Here is a 19,293-nt window from a genome sequence, read left to right on the forward strand (position 1 = left end):
AAGGACTGGAAGGGTCAGTTGAGAGGAAATTAGAAAAGACAGGAGATTTAATTTAGGATATGATGTGGAAATGTATCCAATCAGCCAATCATGTGGCAGCAATGTATAAAATCCTGCAGATACAGGTCAGGAGCTACAATTAATGTTCACATCAAGCATCAGAATGAGGGATGTGATCTCAGTGACTTTGACTGTGGCCTGATTGTTGGTGTCAGTTGAGCTGGTTTGAGTGTTTGTGAAACTGCTGAGATTTTCTTACACAACAGTCTCTAGAGTTTAACTCAGGATGGAGCCAGAAACAAAAACCATCCAGTGAAGCAGCAGCTCTGAGGACGGAAGCACCTTGTTGATGAGAGAGGTCAGAGGTCAGACTGGTTGGAGCTGCTGTTTTTTTAGACTACGGTAATTCAGATAACTTTTTATTACTGTGGTGAACAGAAAAGCTTTTCAGGATGAACAACACATCTAACCTTGAGGAGGAACGACTACAACAGCCTGTCAGCCAAGAACAGAGATCTGAGGCTGCAGTGGACACAGACTCACCAAAACTGGATGGTTGAAGTCAATGTAGCTTTCAATTTGGGCTTTAATACCAATCAGTCATGGTCTGAATGTCACAGTCTGTCTGAGTATTGTTACTGACCATGTTCATCCCTTCATGGCCACAGTTCACCATCTTCTAATGGCTACTTCCAGCAGGATCATGCTCCATGTCACAAAGCTAAAGTCGTCTCAGACTGGTTTCATGAACATGGCAGTGAGTTCAGTGATGTGTGTGTGATGCTTCCTTCATCTCAACATCCAAGAAAAGTTGAATTGAGGGGAACTGGATTGGGTTGTATATCCTGAAGACATTTCACCTCTCATTTAAGAGGCTTCTTCATTTCTTCAATATGCAAAGCAGTGCCTATTTAATTAGACAATGCCTCACTTGCATATTCAAACATCACATTTCAGAAAACTTGTGATACAAATTGTCCGGGTAAGTTTCATGATGACATCCATCAGTTACATTTTTTTTACCCCATTCACCTGTAATGTCTTTCCTAAGAGGGAGGCACAGCACTCAACTTTTCTTTAAAAAAAAATAAAAATAAAAAAGAGATGGCAGGAAAATTCTCCTCCTCCATGAGCAGTAGATGAGACACGATGCTGCAGCAGAGGGCAGCAGAGCTGGCAGCTGGTACTGAATTAACCAATTCATGTAAACTGCTTTGTTTTATTTATCAATTAACAAATAACTTACTCACTACTATGCTACTGTATGTCCCTCTAAAAATTCAGAGAGAGGACCCACAAGAGGGCAGCAGGAGACCACAAATAAGCAGGAGGCATCTGTTCTTTCCTCCGACAGTGCAGTTTGACACTTAAAAAGTGAGTTATTCTGTTCCACCACTTCAAGTTACTGCCTTTTCTGACACTGTTTTGTGTCAAATTGAATTGAGTATATAACTCAAGCCTCCATACCTGGGTTTGAACCAAACAAACTCTGTTTTGAGGATTTGCATCAAATCCGACAAGCTCAGTCTGAACCATACATCGGATGTGCACAGCAAATATGGTGAAATTTGATCACCGCTCTAATTATTTTTTAAAAAAAAAAGTGTTGTTGCATCTCCTGGTGGTGAATGGTGGACACCAAACTTCGCCTGGTAAATCAGCAACTCATCCTTGAGGTCCTGTGCCATCAGAAACTGAAGTCATGTAGATAACAAAGTACAAAATGAAAAACAAGGTGTGAAAAAGCGGTTTTTGCTTTTTTGCAAATTTGTAAAAAAACAAAAAATTGGAGGCATTGGTGCTTAGACCCCTAATGACAATGATTGTCCAGTAGTCCTGATGACAACACCTCTCTGTCATTTTTAACTCCTAATACCTTTTAATATTTTACACTGGATGCATATGTCTATATTTTGTCTGTCATCATCAGCATTATGTCATTATAACCCTTCACAATAACAACAACAACAATAAAACAATAACAATAGTAATAACTAAGACTGAAAACAATAGGGTTCCAACACCATTATGGCTTGAACCTTAATCTTAAAAATCTGGCCAAAAACAATAGAGGTTAAAGATGGTCAAAACATCTTCTTGTTGGAATACGGCCTTATCGTGGAATATAGAAAGTTATGATAAATAGTTTCCAAATGCAAGGAATCTGTTTGGGCTCTTGAATCAGATTTCTGTGTTTTAAAATATGAAATAACAAGAACAGAAACACAATTTCATTTCATATTTCTAATGATTTTTAACTTTTTACATTTCTTCACAACAAAGCAAAATAACATTGCAAATCAAATCAAAAACCAAACAAGTGTAACACAAAACACATTTTTGTCTTACAGAGAAAAGTTATTTACAGTGAACGCTTATTTTCATCAGCCATCTGTTCGTTCAGTTTTCAGAGACGATAAATATCCATTACCTCTTACATTTGATTCTAAATTTTGTTTGTGCAATGACTGATGAAACCAGAGGGAAATAGGCTCAATTGCACAACTGTGAGACAGAAACTGGATAAAAAAAAACTGTGTTTACTTGCCAATGCTGGTTTAATACACATGAGGTGTCACACTGCTAGAAACAGAAGGTTTACAGGCTGACAAGATGAACAAGCTGGCAAACAGGAACACAGACAGATAGAAGCAACACCAGTAGCAGGAACACTGGGAAAACACAAGAGCACATAAGCAGGAACACAAACAGATCTGAGAAAGAACTGGTGAAACTGGCAGATTTGTGTTTGTGTGTGTGTGTGGTTGGGGGGGCAGGTAGCAGGTGGAACAGGAAAAAGTCTGGGAACATCTGGCGGGGGAATGAGGAATGGCAGGCCTCATAGGGAGAAGGTGGAGAATGAGGGAAGTGAGCAGGGGCTGGATACAGGGGTCAACGGGAACAAGGAAGCAGACTGTGACACACACACAGTCAGAGGTGGAGGCAGACAAGGTCAGGTAAACTAACAGAGATCAATAACCAGGAACACTAAACACCAGGAAACTGCTGGAATGCTTGACACAAGGTACAAAGATGAACTGTGGGCAGGGAACACACAGACGAAACACACCACTAATGAAACTAAATCAGGGACACACAATCAGACAGCCGGGTAGCACAAAGGGACAGGAAGTGAAGTATCTGAGGTGAAAATCACAAACTAAAACAGGAAACTGTGAATGACTGGATGACATGAAGAAAAGAATATATGAGCAGGGCAGTTTGACTAAACTTTAGCTCGCTCTTCATCATCAAAATGAGTAATGAGGAACACTGTGACAGGTGGTTCTGCTGAGGCCAGCAGGCCTTAATTACCTGATAAACAGTGACATAATAACAACACACAGTGGGTGGATGTAATACGAGCAGCACATGTACAATGTGATGCAAATACAATACAATGGATATACAATAAACACCACCTCTCTGAAGCCGAATGTGTCTGTACTGGATTGTACTATATCTGCTGCTTATGATGTGTAGTCTGACAGGCTGCTGTCAGATGAGCAGGTGCATGTCACAAAAAATATGGTTTCAGATAAGATGTTTTCTTTATTTGTGCACATGCTGCCTTTAAATAAAAACACTCAAACATCAGCCGATTGCACTTTATCTGGGCCCACACCACGGCCCTTCTTACAAAGCATTCCATCACACACACACAAACACACATTTCAACTCGCTATGTGATCAGAGGATAAATCTTATTAAATTATTGCCAGATTTTTTCATTGACACTGTACAAGCTCTCTATTTACAAATTTGACTGGAGGCCATGTTGTTCTCTCAGCATGCCAACACAACAAAACACAGCTACTACAGTATTTATTTCAATACTCAACAACAGGCTTCATTTTTTCTTCCATGAACCTCAGTACTATATTTTATACCGTTTCCTAAATGTTTAATGAAAATCACTTTGTTTTTGTTTTCGCTTCAAACAAATCTGTTCATGCACAGGATTTCAGAAATCACAGAAACTCTTCAGGAGAGGAGGAGAAGGGCTCATCTGCTGGACTAAAACAGGGACTACAAACTGACATTTCACTGATATCTAAATTCACATGTAATTATTGTATTATTTATGGGACCAGCACCTGCACCAAGATCCCTGTACTTTCTGGTTGTCCCTCATTTCATATTGAGTTTTCCTTCTGTGGCATCAGCTCCTCCTTCTCCTCCTCATTTTGGTCCTCCTAATGACACAGTCAGACCACAGTTCACTTCCCATTCATGTCAGTGTGAAATGTCAAGGCTGTCAGTGTCCTGCCAGTTGGACAGAGGGAGAACTGATCTCTGGAAGTAAATGAGTCTCATGCTACTTTACACTGACGTGAAAGGGAAGCAGTTTTTGGCCCAACTGCACCATAACAGAGCTGTGATTGGCTAAAACATCCACAGACTGTGATGTCATGTTAAACCAGCAAAGAACCACCACCAACGAGATTAACCTTAGCAAAGTGACAGAGAAAACATGCACTGGAACACTACTAAACAATATAAACTAGTGCTGAGCTCAGGAGACAAACTGAAAATTTGTTTAACTCATTAATAAGTCACATTTACAGAGTCAAACACAAATATCATAGATACACAAAGAAAGAGTTGGTTGCTATGTGACTGTCAATAACAACCTGCTGAAGAGGTGTTGTTGTGGCACCATGAAACTGACAATATGACATGTGGCACATGTAAAGGCTGCTTGTTTTTTGGGTTTTTTTTTTTTTTTGCAGAGAAAGTTTTCAAAATGTGCCTCCCTCACTGAGCACGTCTTCATTTTCTGCTTTGAGTGGAGGTGGTGACAGGGCAGCAGATGTTAAAAAAAGTGGAACCATTTGTAGACACAGCTCTGGCTTAGTTGTACCTTGATAAAATGAACACTGAGCAGTCATAGAGCAACTTTCTCATTCATTTGGAGTTCTGTTTCTACCCCCCCCCCCCCTCACGAATGCAAGACCAATATTCCTGAGGGACGTTCTCCTGCTGGTCGCTGACTGTGTCTGCCAGCTGTTTGCTGCTGAGCAGGTACTGGACAGTGGCTTTGTCATAGCTTTTCTCTGCAAAAATTAGAGGCAAATTCAAGTGATGATTCACTGTGGGTTCATCACTTTGAATGACCCTTTTACATTGTCACGTTGTCACATTGCCATTGTAGCATATTGTTAAGAACAAGGGAATTAAATACATATACGTCCCTGTTAAAGTATTTTCCTCTAGCTGTTGCATAGTAATACATTAGATCTAATTTTCACCCTTACAGAGGGAAACACACCAAAGTAATTCAAGTGCTAGTGCAACTCCTAAACCTGACCTGAACCCACACGATGAACTGCAACCAAAGAAAACACAAACTCCCTTACTCCTCCTTTCATTTGGTTCAGTTACCAAAATAGACATTCAAGTTTATCTCAAGAACAGTGGTAGTGTTATTTTATAAGGTCAGACATACTGAATTCCCCTCAAACCAAATCTTGTCGTTTTCACATTTCTAATGAGAACTAATGTTCATTTGTGAGATTTAAATGTGTCAGCAGGTGGACAGAGCCAGGCTAACTGTTCTCCCCTGCTTTCAGTTTTAATGCTAAACTGAGTATAGTTTCAACGGTATGGATATTTTCATCTAAATCTCACTAAAGTAATAAATAGTATTTTTCAAAATGTCAAACTATAATGCCCACTGGGGGGTTAAAGGTAATGCTCCCTAAAGGTTGTTTACCATGTTGCTTGTTGCTGTAATGCTGCTTTCAGCAAGTAGCTGCTCCAAGAGCAGAAAGTACCAAGTGAAATTTGTCACGTATACAGTATATGTTCAGTATGTCATAAAAATTGGAAGCAGAGTGAGTGTAGTTACTAACTAATATTAGGTCTGCTATCTTAACATTACAACTTAAAGCAAGACTGTGTAACTTTTGTTGAACAGTATCTTTGGTTGCCAAAAGAGACAATTAATGTTTCTGTAATTAACAGTAATTAACCTCAAATTTTAAAAATACGTCTAAATTGTCTTGCTACGTCAAAATAAAAAGTGCTCATGTATGCCTGCTCTGCTGGCTTGCATTGTCGCTGTTTCCTACAGTATGACTTAGCACACACAAGTTTCAAGCACATTCAGTAGTTTAAAAAAATTAAGTTATGCTCTAAAAAATGGTGGGAAATACTCTAGTAGAGCTACTGTGTGTAGTTCATAGTAAATAAGAAACATACAGAAGCACACGTATGGTCCATGAATTTGTATGTTTGTTTGTCAGTTATTGCTAAGGTCAAGGGTTTGGACCTGCAACCAGTTTGTAGTTCAACAGTCCATCATGTGTACACATAATCTCACTTCTAGGTGATTTAGGTGATTTTAGTTGAGAAAGAAAACTCCCTTAAATAGAGAAACGACATGTAAACTCCACACAGGAAGAAGCAGAGATGGGATTCAAACCCAGGGCCTTCATGTTGTGAAGCCACAGTGCCAACCACTGTGCCACTGTTACATGTCGTTTTTAAGTCAAAGACTCTTTTCTAAATGAGAAGCCTGACATTAGGGTTTCAAATATAACTTCTATTTTCATAAACTACTGAACAGTAATTACAAAAACGTAATATAAATTTATCATTTCAGTCCTGTCAATAATCTTAAACAGTATACCCATTTGGTGTGTATCCATTTGCTGCATGGCCATTTCCTTGGCTCTTTGCAGTTCCACTAGCTGACAGGGCTAGAGGAGCATTCTCTTGGCTGGCAGTCAGCCTATCACGCTCTGCCTTTGACCTGATCAGGTTTCTACGGTGATAGAACAGATAGCCCGGCAACAGGAAGCCAGCCAGGGAGAAGATGAGAAGGCCCAAATTGATCTGTTGTAAGAAGAGACATGTCAGTGCATGTGTCGAATGTATTTGCATACTCTTGATTTCTCTTTGATCGTGTGTGTGGATGTGTGTGTGCTTTATACCCAGTAAGGATCTCCATGGAGGTGTCCCACCATCAGTATGAACAGTGGCTGCTGGAGCAAGGCGAAAGCAGCACTTATCATTGACTGCATGCCTGTTAGTGTCCCAAAGTGGTTGGCTGGATAGCTAGAGCGGGATGGGAGAAAGAAAAAAAGACAAAGAATGTGAAGAATTTTTTTTTTTTTTTTTTTTTTTTTACCAATCACTAATTCACAGTCAAATATATACAAAACCAGCATAATGGCATGATATAGGGACATGCTGTTGTTGACCAGCAACATAAGAATCAAAACACATGAGATAGTATCACCTTTAATGCTAATGTGTTAGCAAACAGTTGTCTATTTACATATCTGGCACATAACAGAGTCACATTATCAAGTCCTATTACTGATCCCCTTATAATTCAACGTCCAACATCCCCCTCTTTTAGCTCTGTTTTTGGTCTCCACCAACTTCAGACAAAAATCGGTCTCTTTAGCAGCTAAACGCTCCACTGTGTTTACCAGCTGGGAGAACAGTGTTCAGAGGACAGGTGAGACTTTTCACATTACACACAGTCATTTCTGATCTGTTGCTAATATACAACATGGATTAGTGCAGCTTGTCAGTGGTAGTACTCACACAGCAGCATAGAGGCCTCCACAGCAGGAGTGGATAAATCCTCTCACGATAGTATGCAGAACAAATGACACCATCTAACAATGAAAGACAACAGACAGACACAGATTTGCAAATGGTCATCAAACATGTCACAGTATGGTTCTTTATTTTTGTGCATCTTTAAATTCATGTGCATTGGTCTTCATACAGTTTTCACATAGAAGGAAACTTTGACCTTTGTATTGCTGAACAGTATTTTTCTAACCTGTAGGGGCAAGTTGTCAATCAAGGAAATTATTCCAAAGGTGACCAATAGGAGATTGGTGAAGATGAAAGCTCTCATGGCATTGGTCAGTTTCTGGATCTTTCTGTCTCTCTTTGGGGTATCTGACTGGCTGAAGGGGACAAATGTCAAACGTCAAAGAGGCGTGTCGCTATGGGAGAGGTGTGGATGTTACAGAGTCCAATATGCAGGAGAATGGCACTGTGCTGTTATCATGAGGAATTTGTCCCTCATCTTTTACAGTGTAGTCAAAGCTTGGCTCTCTTCAGGGCCAGTGTGGACAGCAACCAATTACTTTTTCAATGTACATATGAACATTAAGGTTCAACATCGTATCTGTAGAAACCTCCACGCCCAGCTTACAATGTCTAAATGTAACAACACAAGACCTAAACCTAAAGAGAAGCCACTGAACCCTCTCAATACCTCTTCTCTGTTTGTGTGTTTGCATTTTCCTCTTCGCACTCCTTCATTCTCCAGTCCATGATGTAGCCAATCATAGGACAAGTCAGTAGACACAGCAGCTGCATTGTACCGAAGATGGATGAGTAGAAACCGACTGTGGGGGACGTGCAGAGATCGAGCGAAGTCAGTAGAAATGAAAGGAAAGAAGTAAAAAGGAGAGAGATAGGTGTCTTACAGACAGATGAAATGTCCAGCCGCTGCATAATCACTGCCAGGGCAATAGGCAGGACTCATGAGTCGAGTAACAGAGGGCAGTAACATGTCACATGTAAAAAAAAAAAACACTGAGCATCTTCATTCTTACCTTGTTCGTCCACCTCCTTCTGCAACTGTTCTGAGGCTGGAAGAGTTAAGATTGAGAGCTGCAGGTCAGGGATCCCCACACAGGGTTTAACACAAATTCTAATGAAACAATGATGATGATGATGAAATGTAGTACACAACATTAATGGCAACACGAACACTCATCCATCAGGTTTAACCCAGCTTTTGTCAGTAAAATGATGTATGGATGACATGGATAATAAAGGAAGCCCGACAGTGTTCATGTAAGTTTTTCTTCTTACGGTTGGGGTTGCCGTGAGTGACCAGGAACTCCAGCATCTTGTTCATGGCACCCATGAAGAAGATCAGCCTCAGCTGAGTCATTGCCATGGTGATGAGACTCCACAGGAAGATGGGGGAGCACACGGAATGACAGAGCGGCACTGAGCCTGAAGAAGGAGAGAGAGAGAGATGTAGATGCAGCCTTTAGTCCAGGTACAGTTTACAGTTTTGTTTCAGTTTCTGTTTTATTTTTCATGTTTATTTTTCATGGACAGTCTGTTTAACGCTGCAGACCCTGGAGATTCATCACTACCCCAGTGCTCACTGAATGAGGATCTGAACGCAGTGTTATTCACTATCAGCAGGACTGGGATCCAGTTTGACACACTCCCAGAGACAGAAGACAGGGTGAGACAGATGGAGGAGTCTAATCAAAGCATGACACCATGTGATGAGCGACACTTTCAGCAACGTGTCATCAAAGCAGAGCTGTACTGTGCCACACATAAAGACAGAATGGTTCAGGCTAAAAAGTCTTTCTAAAGTAATGACTTATATGTGACACAGCCAAGGGGACGACAACCACTGAGACACCAGACCAGAGAATATTATAGTCCACACGTGTGTGAGGTGAAACAGAGGATAATTCTGCACAGCAAACTGCATGAAATCAATTTTAGCATCATATTTAACACCAGATTCCTTCAGATTAAGATGCTATGATTCATTCAGATGATATACATTATAAAAGCGACCTTTACCAATTTGATTAAGATCAGTTTACTAGTCATGGACAGTACGACTTTCAAGAATTTTAAAGACACTGCATTATAGGAGATGTATCTGCATGCCTTGGCCTCTGCTGCAGTAATTTTAACCGTTAGTTTTTAAAATCTGTGTGTTGTATTTTACGGAAATACGAAACTAAACCACTGTTAATGAAATGTTCTTTATGAAATGTAATGGCTGCCATTACATTACACCATTACAAAAACAGTGATCTAAATGCTGTTCACAGGCTTTTCCACCCGGTCAAGAAGAAAAACATGCTGGAAACCTGTCAATTTCTTGTTTCACAGAAATATACACATTTCAAAACATCACAAATGTAATGTTAACAGTGATATTCCTCACCCTGGGCTGTGCTTTGGGAGTCTGTCTGTTCAGGTTCTGGCATCCTGCCGCCCATCGTGTCTTCCATGATGGTCACATGATTGATGTTCCTGTCTCCAGTCATATTGTCCTCTGTCACCACCCCTCTCAGCTTCACCTTTTTACTGTCGAAAGAAGAGAAAGAAATGTCATGTATAGCAAGATACTGTATACAAGAAGTAACACAAACATTTGAACCTGCTGGGTGAAAAAATGATATTACATCTTTGATTGCTTTACTGAATGTCTCCTTTCAAAAGTCATGGAGCGTCCAACGTGGAAACAGGCTTGCATTTTGTCCACCAGTCTTCACTTACCCATTTGTCCACTGTCACTGACCGCCTCTCCAGCTGCAGCAGGAAGCTGTTTTCAGCTCTGCTCTACCCTTTGCATAGTACTTTGTGTTTGTTTGTGTGTGTTCTCATGTGTAGACAGGCGTGACTATAAGATATGCGGTGTACTGACGTGTATCGGATGTCTTCAGGTGCAGGGAAGGATTCAGAAGGCCAGTTTAGGAAGCAGTTGAGGAAGACCAGGCAGGCCATACCAGACCAAACCCACATGATGACTCTGAACGACACGCCAAGGTCATAGATCAACTGGAGTCATAAGACAGGGAGGAAGAGGAGGGTTTGGTTGGGAGGAAGACAGGTGAGGAGAGAGAGAGACATAGACAGATAAAAGATGGATGAGGAAAGGGATGATTAGAGGAGAGGGGTAGAAAGGGAGAAATATTTGAAAAAGAAGTGCACATCATCGTGTTGCATCATTCTGATATTTAACTTGAACTGCTGCTGAATCATCAGTGAAATCCCACTGCAGCTTATTCCCTTATTCTCTTCTATTTCCTGCCACTCCCTTCTGTTCCCCTTTGTACACTTCTTTCTTTGCTTTTCCTTCTTCTGATTCATTCATTTTTTTAGCTCCCTCTTTTTTTTGTTTATCCCTCCACTCCCCTCCTTTTTCCATTTTTTCTTTCTTCCTTTAAACAGGCTTTTTTGTGTGTGAGAGAGAGAGAGAGAGAGAGCACCTTGACGGCAGGGAAGGTGACCGCTGAAGAAGCATAGGAGCCGATCATCAGGGACAGGATGGTTGATCGTATGTTCCCAAACATGTTTGGCAGCTGAAAGAGAGAAAGGTTAAAGGTAAAGAAAACTTCTGTTACATCAAATGAATAAATGAACAATGCTGCCGTCTTTATCAGTAAAGAGTGGATGTAAAAGACTTTTGTATAAACTTTTTGTAAAAAGCAATAAACAATGTAAACACTGACTGAAATAAATAGACAATAAACAGCTGTTACGTGTAAACTAATGAACATCACCAGAGATTCAAGTGCACTTCAAGAATTAACCAGCAGGCGGTGCTGCTGATTCTTACATCGCTGCGATACTGACGCCAAGAACCTGTTTTAATGTCGTGGCAGAAAGGTGTATGAAAGCCACAACACTGAAACGCACACACACACACACACACACACACACACACACACACACACACACACACACACACATAGACCAGCAGCACTCTCTACAGCCCCTGTCAAACTGTCCTCCAACTTTTTTGTCATGACAACTTGTCGTGTGTGGGTGTGTGCATGTGAACATTCTCTGGTTGTGCAGATGGTAGGTTTTGGTATGTGTGTGTGTGTGTGTGTGTGTGTGTGTGTGTGTGTGTGTGTGTGTGTGTGTGTGTGTGTGTGTGTGTGTGTGTGTGTGTGTGTGTGTGTGTGTGTGTGTGTGTGTGTATGTCAACACACTCACTCTAATGATAGATGCAGCTGGAGCTCTGCCAGTCACACAGCTTGCTGCACGTGGCTTCTGTTCACACCACAGGCCTTCATGCCCACTTTAAACTCACTGCTCACATCAGATGTTTTGGATGTCTGTTCATTTCTATTCTAGAATATCACCAGCAGTACGTCCCACACCGGGACCTCAAAAACACAACCACTTGTGTTGTTTGACGGGGATGTTTTGGACTCTGCTTGTGTATTTTTCAGCTTCTGTTTCCACTCATATGACATATTCCACAGCCAGCTGATAAAAGCTTTCCTGGAACCAGGTTCTAATAAAGTACTTTCTGATTGTGTTAACTGGAAAATTATGATCTTCTTTGATTTCTGGATAAATATTACGCATGTGCCCAGTGGCTATGTGCTCATATTTCCATCTGAAATAATAGACAAAAACAACTGTACTATATACAATATGAATCATACTGCTTTAACAAAGATTTAATAGACGTAATACTGAGCCAGAATTTGTATTATCTCAAGATAATCATTTACTCTCAGTCATGATTTCTCTCTTCCACTGAATCTACTATCAGGGTGAGATAAGTGATCAAAATTCCATTTACCCTGTTTCTGTCAAACATTGCATCAGCGAAAAAACATAAACTCTCATTGTGTGACCTCCTTCCTGTTGAGCCGTCTGTTTGTCTGCCCAGTCTGTCTGTGTGTCTGTTCCGTTTAGCCAGTATTAGCCGTCAGGAAAAAATTCTGATCAATCACATAATTATTATAGAATTCATTTCTCAGGTCATATATGAGCTCTTTAACTTAACCTGAACAAATTTAATGAGACATTTTGTTTTGACGTATAATAGCAGCATGGCCAGATTAACCTGTCAGGGGCCCCCCCGGGACAAAAGTTGGCTATTCAGTCAGATCAGCAACATGCTGTACTATCACTTAGTCAGTGGCACAGGTGAATCACACTTAATGAGTCATATTCAGTTTCCCCTGACCTTTCATCGAGTGCTATCATCAGGTCGAAATTTCAGTTTGTCCAAAATGCTGGTTTATGACCAAATACCTGCACAGCAATGATGACATTACCATCAGTCTCTGTACTTTGTGTTTAGGGGTGATTAACAAATGTTATCACGTTAAACTAAGATGGGATAATACTGACCCATGATCAGATCTGTGGGAATATGAGATTTTAAACTTAAACTCTGTTGTATGTTTGAAGATTAAAACACCACTGATGGCTCCGCTCAATCACTCTATTAAACTGTAAACGGCCTCGCCAAAGTTGACACAGCACAAAAAAGTGTTGGCAGCTAGGTAGGTTATCTGGGAACGTGTACTGTTTACATCAGGTAGTTTTATCACCAAGGTAACACACACCACAACACACACGCAAACACCAGAACAGGAACGACAGCAGCGAAGCCAAAATGACAATGTCAAGTCCGGGGACAAGGGGACAGGGCTGTGGGAGGGTGTGTTGACCATCCAGGTTTTGGATTGGCTGAGAAGCTGCAGCAGAATTTAGAACGAGTGGAACAACATGTGTTGCTTTCCAAAATACACACACGCAAAGTGGAACATGTGCTTAGAATCACAGGTACACAACTCACGATGCAGCCACAACCAGAAACACAGTTTGCAACACAGTTTGCAACACAGTTTGCAACACAAACACACAACTTTATGGATGTGGTGTCAGAAAACTGCTGCTGCTCTGCTCTGTAGGTCCAAACCATCAAACATGAAACACTCCTGGCCATGCCCCTGTCTGTGGGGTCACAGCAGGTGTGAATGTCCCGCTGCAACATCCCAGACAGGACAGAAGGCCCAGACGGCAGGGACCTTTTTCCCATGTCCTTGTCCTACAGTTTACTCTACTTTTAGCTCTACTTTGGTCTCCACCAGTTCCTAAGAAGACAACATATGGGTTTTTGGCTGCTAAATGCATCCACTGTGTTCATCAGCTAGATGATGTCTTTGTTAGTCTGCCATTTGGTGCTGGGCAGGTCACATACACAGGGTTAATGAGAGGTTTGTAACTGAAAGCAGCTTCCTGTTGCTGTAGACTGAACCTACAGTTAAGTTGCACATACACAATAAGCATAAAGAATCTAAAACGCTCTGTAGAGGTGAGAGGAATTGCTTTGGGTGATAATTCTTTGTGGGTTACACCTTTTACATTACTCATGGTGATCTTACCCATTCTGGATATAATGAAATTATTTGGTGTATCTTTAAACAGTGAACATCTAATGTGATTGCTGGATTGTAATTTATAACAGTCTCTAGAGTTTAACTCTGAATGAAGCCAGAAACTAAAAGCATCCAGTGAAGCAGCAGCTCTGAGGACAGAAACACCTTGTTGATGAGAGAGGTCAGAGGTCAGACTGGTTGGAGCTGACAGAAAGGCTACGCTAACTCCGATAACCACTCTTTACTACTGTAGCGAGCAGAAACGCTTCTCAGGATGAACATCACGTCCCACCTTGAGGTGGATGAACTACAACAGTAGAGACCACGTCAGGTTCCAGTCCTGTCAGCCAAGAACAGAGATCTGAGTATTGTTGCTGACCATGTTCATCCCTTTATGGCATCCCTTTATGGGATGAACATGGGACACAAAGTGTGTATACATGTGTGAGTCCATGGATGTGAGTGTGATTCATACTGTGAGTGAGGTGAAGGTCAGGCAGATTCCTCCAAAGCCATTGAAGGAGACAGCCAAGAAGATGAGGACAGACAACACTGATGGAACAAATGAAGAATACCATCAGCTCCAATAAAATTTCAAGGTAAATTCTTTTTTTCTCTTAAGGCTCTTAAGTTTTGTGCCTTTGTCTATCATTCCCACATCATATGATCACACCTCATATGTACGAATTTCTGATTGCAAAGAAAACTATTATAACATCAGGCTTTATTTTCCAAGTTACTTTGGTTAAACTGGAGATGTGTTTATGGCCTGTTTCATCATCTGACTGCTTGAGTTCCTTGTCCAGTTGGAGTCGGTCGTAAAGACGTTGCAGTGTTCTCAGGTGATCACCATAACTGACATGAATGATGGCAAAACTACAAAAATAAGGCCCACGTTGTAAAACGATGGAATTCTCCTTTAATTACTGTATATCTGTGGGAAAACTAGGATGTCGCAATAGTGGGATTGGATCAAAACAAGCAAACGTTGATTCAAGGTTTAGTGTTGACTCACCTTCAGGGTTGTATGCAGCAGCAGCTATCATCGCACAGGAGGCTGCGAAACATGAACTGAGACACAAACAGGTGCAGGACGTCAGAACATACGTGGAGTGTGTATCACTGCCATTTTCAGTATTTTCAGTATTTTAAAAATTGATACACATAGAATCAAAGCAATTCATTAAAGCCCTGTCTGTCACACCTGCCAATGAGCCTTAGTGGGCGTGGCCCATATCTATCCATCAAGATGCCCAGGGGTAACGTGGCTGCACTCAAGAGGAACGAGCCAATGGTGAAGCCGAGATTCAAAATCTCTTCCTGCTCCACACAACTCTGCCAGTGACCGCTCCCCGAGGAAGTCACGTTGGTGCTGACAGTCTTATTCTCTGGACAGGGTCATAGAAAAAAGCAAGTCAGGAGAATGTAAACTGTTTTAAATAAAGACAGAGGCCTCAGCAGCTGCTCAGGCTGCCACAACTCTTCCTCACTGCACAGAGAACACCAAAAGAAACACAACATAGGCACAACAACATCAGCCCGTGTCCAGGGTCAGAGGTAAATGGGTTATAATTTGTTGGAAGTTCATCTTGTCTGTTTCTTAGATGCATCCACTCTTCTTGGCCTCAAAGACGTTCCAACATTGACAACACAAATGAACTTGATGAACACAATAGTTAATAGCAGAGGTTCAGGGACAAGGCAAAATGGAGACCAGCAGGAGAACTGGTTGGATGGTGGTCTTACCTGTACAAACATGAGAATAGAAGCCTTCGTTCTTCAGCATGATGAGTAGAGAGCCCCAGCCCAACAGAACAGCAGAGAAGAGCAGGTTCTCTATGATGGCTGTGATGGCCATCCACCACCTCCTCCTGTACGCCTGGGCCAAGCTGGGAGCCATGACAGCTGGAGACACACAGGAACAGGAAATATGTAAGAGGAAAACATTAGTCCACCAAACAACAGGGGGCTGGGAATGGCTAAGTACAACAAATCCTTACTTTACACCACCTTGTTTTATTACCATAGTGTCCCATTAGAGTATACTTTGGAGGACCTCCTCCAAAGTATCCCCAAGCAGAAGACTAAACTCCTCACCTACACTTTCTAAGTGTTCCAGCTGTGGCACTGTACAGCAGTGTTTTCATGCAGGTTACACAATACACAGAAGATGCTTCAGTATCATCAGATACTGCTAGAACCAATGGCTGATGATGGGATGTAAAATGAAATTGTAATAAAACATAGTCAGTCTGCTGCTGGCCTGCATGTCCAGTCCCAACGTGATAACGAATGAAAGTGGAATTTACATCTGCCATGTCCATCAGAAGGGGGGCTTCATGGGTTTTACGCCAGGGGTGTCCAAACTGTTCCACAAAGCTGCAGGCTTTTGTTCCAACCAAGCAGCAGCACACCAGACTTGACTCATTTAATCAACTGATCTCAGTCTTCAGACAGCTGATTGGTCAAACTGTGTGCTCTTCATTGGTTGGAACAAAACCCTGCAGCCACATGGCCCTTTGTGGAACAGTTTGGACACTCCTGATTTTACGCTGTTCCACTCAGGGACAGTTGGTGGCACTGAAGCACCAGGAAAAGTTACATCGATATCAATATCGATTTGTCATTAGCACTGCTGCTGTGTATCAGTCAGTGAGGAGGAATAGGAATGTCAGCCCAGGGATTCACATAACAGTTTTTTTTTTTGTGAAAAATACTGAATGTAAAACTGTGAGTGTTTTGTCACCATTAAACTCCATCACTGAGTAAAACGCAGTGTTTGGAGTCACACAGCACGTGATGTGAGCGTGGGAGCTCTCCTGAAACCTGAAAGGAGGCGAGGGAAGTATGAGTGAGGGGACGGGAAGATGAGACCAAAGAGGGAGAAGCTTGACCCCACGTGACCTTCAGGGGTAGCTGGAGCTATCAGGTGTCACGCACTGATGTAACCCATGTGCACCCACCTACACCTACACACACACACACACACACACAGAAATGTTCAGCTTGAACTACAAATCAATGATCCCAGTTCTCGTCCCAGCTATGGGTGTGTAAATATTTGAAGTACTGAATTTAAAACTTGTGTGGTGTGTGTGTGTGTGTGTGTGTGTGTGGCTTTAGAAAGCAGTGACTCAACCTGTATAAGGCACATGTTTGCACACTGGGAGTCCTGCTGACCAAGGAAATAGCAGAGCTCTCTCTCCCTCCCTGTAATGGAATCCCTCCTAAGTAACTACAGTTACAACACTTCCTGTAGTTGCTTCACAATAAAAGCTCAAACAGCACTGCAGAACACACTCTTTAAAACCTGGATTTCCTTACAGTATAATTAATGGGCATAACATTCAGCATGACATAACACAGTGAGTAGTAATTCACCTGTGATTGTGAACATAACAAACGTAAGTGTAAGATCATTTCCATCTTCCAGCTTTGTTCTTCCTGTTGTGTGTGTGTGTGTGTGTGTGTACTTTCCATTTGATTTTCTGTCAATCAATCAATCGATTGATTGGTTGACTAGTGCTGCTGTATTTCTCTATCTGAGGCTGTTCTATACATGTACTATACATATAGTGAATGATTTCACTGTGAAAATATATGTCCTATCCAGGAGCCACGTAGAATGATGATAAACCTGGAGAGGACTGTCTCCCAGAATTCCCAGTAAAAGTCAGACTATGTCACTTTTTAAAGAGGAAAAAAACAGTCATACTCCTAAAAATGAAAACTTTCATAAGAAATAAAACGCATCCTTTCACACTCTGAACACACAGTGGTTCAGCTGCCACAGCCTCACGTGCTCTGATATGACCAGGAGCTCCTGGTGACTGTTAGTTAGTGTTAGTTTATCCTGTAATCATCACTTGGCTGCTTTAAAACATGACGTGCACAAAACCATGAGGCATCATAATGTTCACAAACACAATAAGGGCTCCATGTGGGGCCTGATGGAAAATCACGCGATGTCACACTGTCACCTTGGCCCCATTAGTGACCCACATGGAAGAAAGAAAACCTCATTCAAAATCACATTGACATTTGTAGCTACTCTAATACCTAAACATGCAGCCATGGAACATAGCCTCTCTCAGCAGTATGTCATGTGACTTTTTTGATAAAGAAATGTAAAGTAGTTGTTCATTCAGCATTTCAGTATTTTAGCAACCTTTAACAAACACCATTTCTTAAAAGCCCTGGATGCTGTGGTAGCAAAATGAGCTTACAGACAGCAGAGATCACAGCTAGAATGTAGAGAGAGAGCGTTATGATTGAGAGATGAAAGACAAAACCAATTAACTTTGAATATGGAAGGTAAAGCCCGGGAGACAGATGAAAGATGCTGAATGAAAGAGACGCGACATCAGGAGTTCACCTCTCTTTAAATCCAGCACATCACTTCACCTGCAGTGTGTGTGTGTGTGTGGGCTCCTCCAGGACACGCTGGCCGTCACACTGCATTCACACAGTGCTGACCCTCACTCTGTGTTGTGCTGACAAATTATTCTAAGGTGGTAAACAGCCTGAAGGAGCTTCTTTCGTTGTGTAACATGTTTGTAGCAGTTTGTCACCATGTGAAACCAGAGAAAAGCAAAATATAGATTTAAGTCTATAACAATGTCCAGGATTGTTACATTAAACAGTCTGAGCACGTCCCGCAAATATTTGTCCTGATTAGCAAAGACCAAAGAAAAACTACACCAGAATAAATGATTTACACCTGCTGATGTTAGCTTTTCTCAGTTGTGTTAATAAATGTCAAAGTGACACACACACAGACTCACACATCACCAATACTTGTAGCCAGAAGCTAAATTAGACAAAAAGCTACAGGACACTTCCATCTGTAACTCTCACCCTCATGTGTCTCACAGAGCTTCTTCTCAGATGTTGTATATGTTGGACAGCTGACTGAGTCCAGTTAAAGTGATCCTGCAGTTCATCAGAACAAAGGACGACAACACGAAAACGGGAAACCAACTGAACCTAATTCAGTTTTTACTACAGTCATATAAGTCCAGAGAGTAATGACACACAGCTACACACTCAGCCATTAAAGTAATGAAGTCCTCCACACAGGCTTTCAGAGGGGGACACCTTCTCATTTGTCCACATGTAACGATCATTACTACACAACATGTTTACAGCCAACAACTTTACTTACTTTAGGTTGTTCTGCTCCAGTAGATGACTGGTGTTTATATGGTGGAGGTTCACCGTCGGCTCTGTTTGCTCACAGGAGAAAGTCAGATTGTGTTTGACACTTGAAGCTTTCTTTCCTTCTTTCGTAGATTTAAAGTGTTGTATCCTTCTGTGTGTGTGCAGCTCTATTAACTGACACATGTGCTCACACCGA

At 41.5% G+C, this 19,293-nt stretch overlaps 1 protein-coding gene across 2 annotated transcripts; it reads right to left on the reverse strand.

The window, feature by feature from the left end:
- Window positions 1–2,229: 2,229 nt before the first annotated feature.
- On the reverse strand, window positions 2,230–19,293 carry slc43a1b (solute carrier family 43 member 1b). Of its 2 annotated transcripts, none has more exons than XM_041037038.1 (15): window positions 19,102–19,293; window positions 15,684–15,842; window positions 15,142–15,325; window positions 14,953–15,008; window positions 14,413–14,489; window positions 11,016–11,108; window positions 10,451–10,584; window positions 9,968–10,110; window positions 8,854–9,000; window positions 8,592–8,627; window positions 8,249–8,381; window positions 7,805–7,934; window positions 7,561–7,634; window positions 6,939–7,062; window positions 2,230–6,840 (listed from the first exon to the last, which is right to left on the reverse strand). In XM_041037038.1, exons 2-15 carry the CDS (start codon window positions 15,835–15,837, stop codon window positions 6,622–6,624), a joined length of 1,704 nt encoding a protein of 567 aa, XP_040892972.1. In that variant the 5' UTR covers window positions 15,838–15,842; window positions 19,102–19,293; the 3' UTR covers window positions 2,230–6,621. The 2 variants fall into 2 exon arrangements, with proteins under 2 accessions (XP_040892972.1, XP_040892974.1); XM_041037040.1 differs by lacking the exon at window positions 19,102–19,293 and adding an exon at window positions 18,795–18,972.

Source organism: Toxotes jaculatrix, chromosome 4 (assembly GCF_017976425.1).
Source record: "Toxotes jaculatrix isolate fToxJac2 chromosome 4, fToxJac2.pri, whole genome shotgun sequence".
NCBI lineage: Eukaryota > Metazoa > Chordata > Actinopteri > Toxotidae > Toxotes > Toxotes jaculatrix.

Excerpts from the sequence above, each read along its gene's own strand:
- slc43a1b (XM_041037038.1), bottom strand. The coding sequence starts at position 15,837 with ATGGCTCCCAGCTTGGCCCAGGCGTACAGGAGGAGGTGGTGGATGGCC. Across the intron at positions 11,109-14,412 it reads TGACCTTCACCTCACTCACA|CTGCCAAACATGTTTGGGAA; the intron begins GTATGAATCACA and ends TCTCTCTTTCAG. Across the intron at positions 8,382-8,591 it reads GAAGGAGGTGGACGAACAAG|TCGGTTTCTACTCATCCATC; the intron begins GTAAGAATGAAG and ends CGTCCCCCACAG.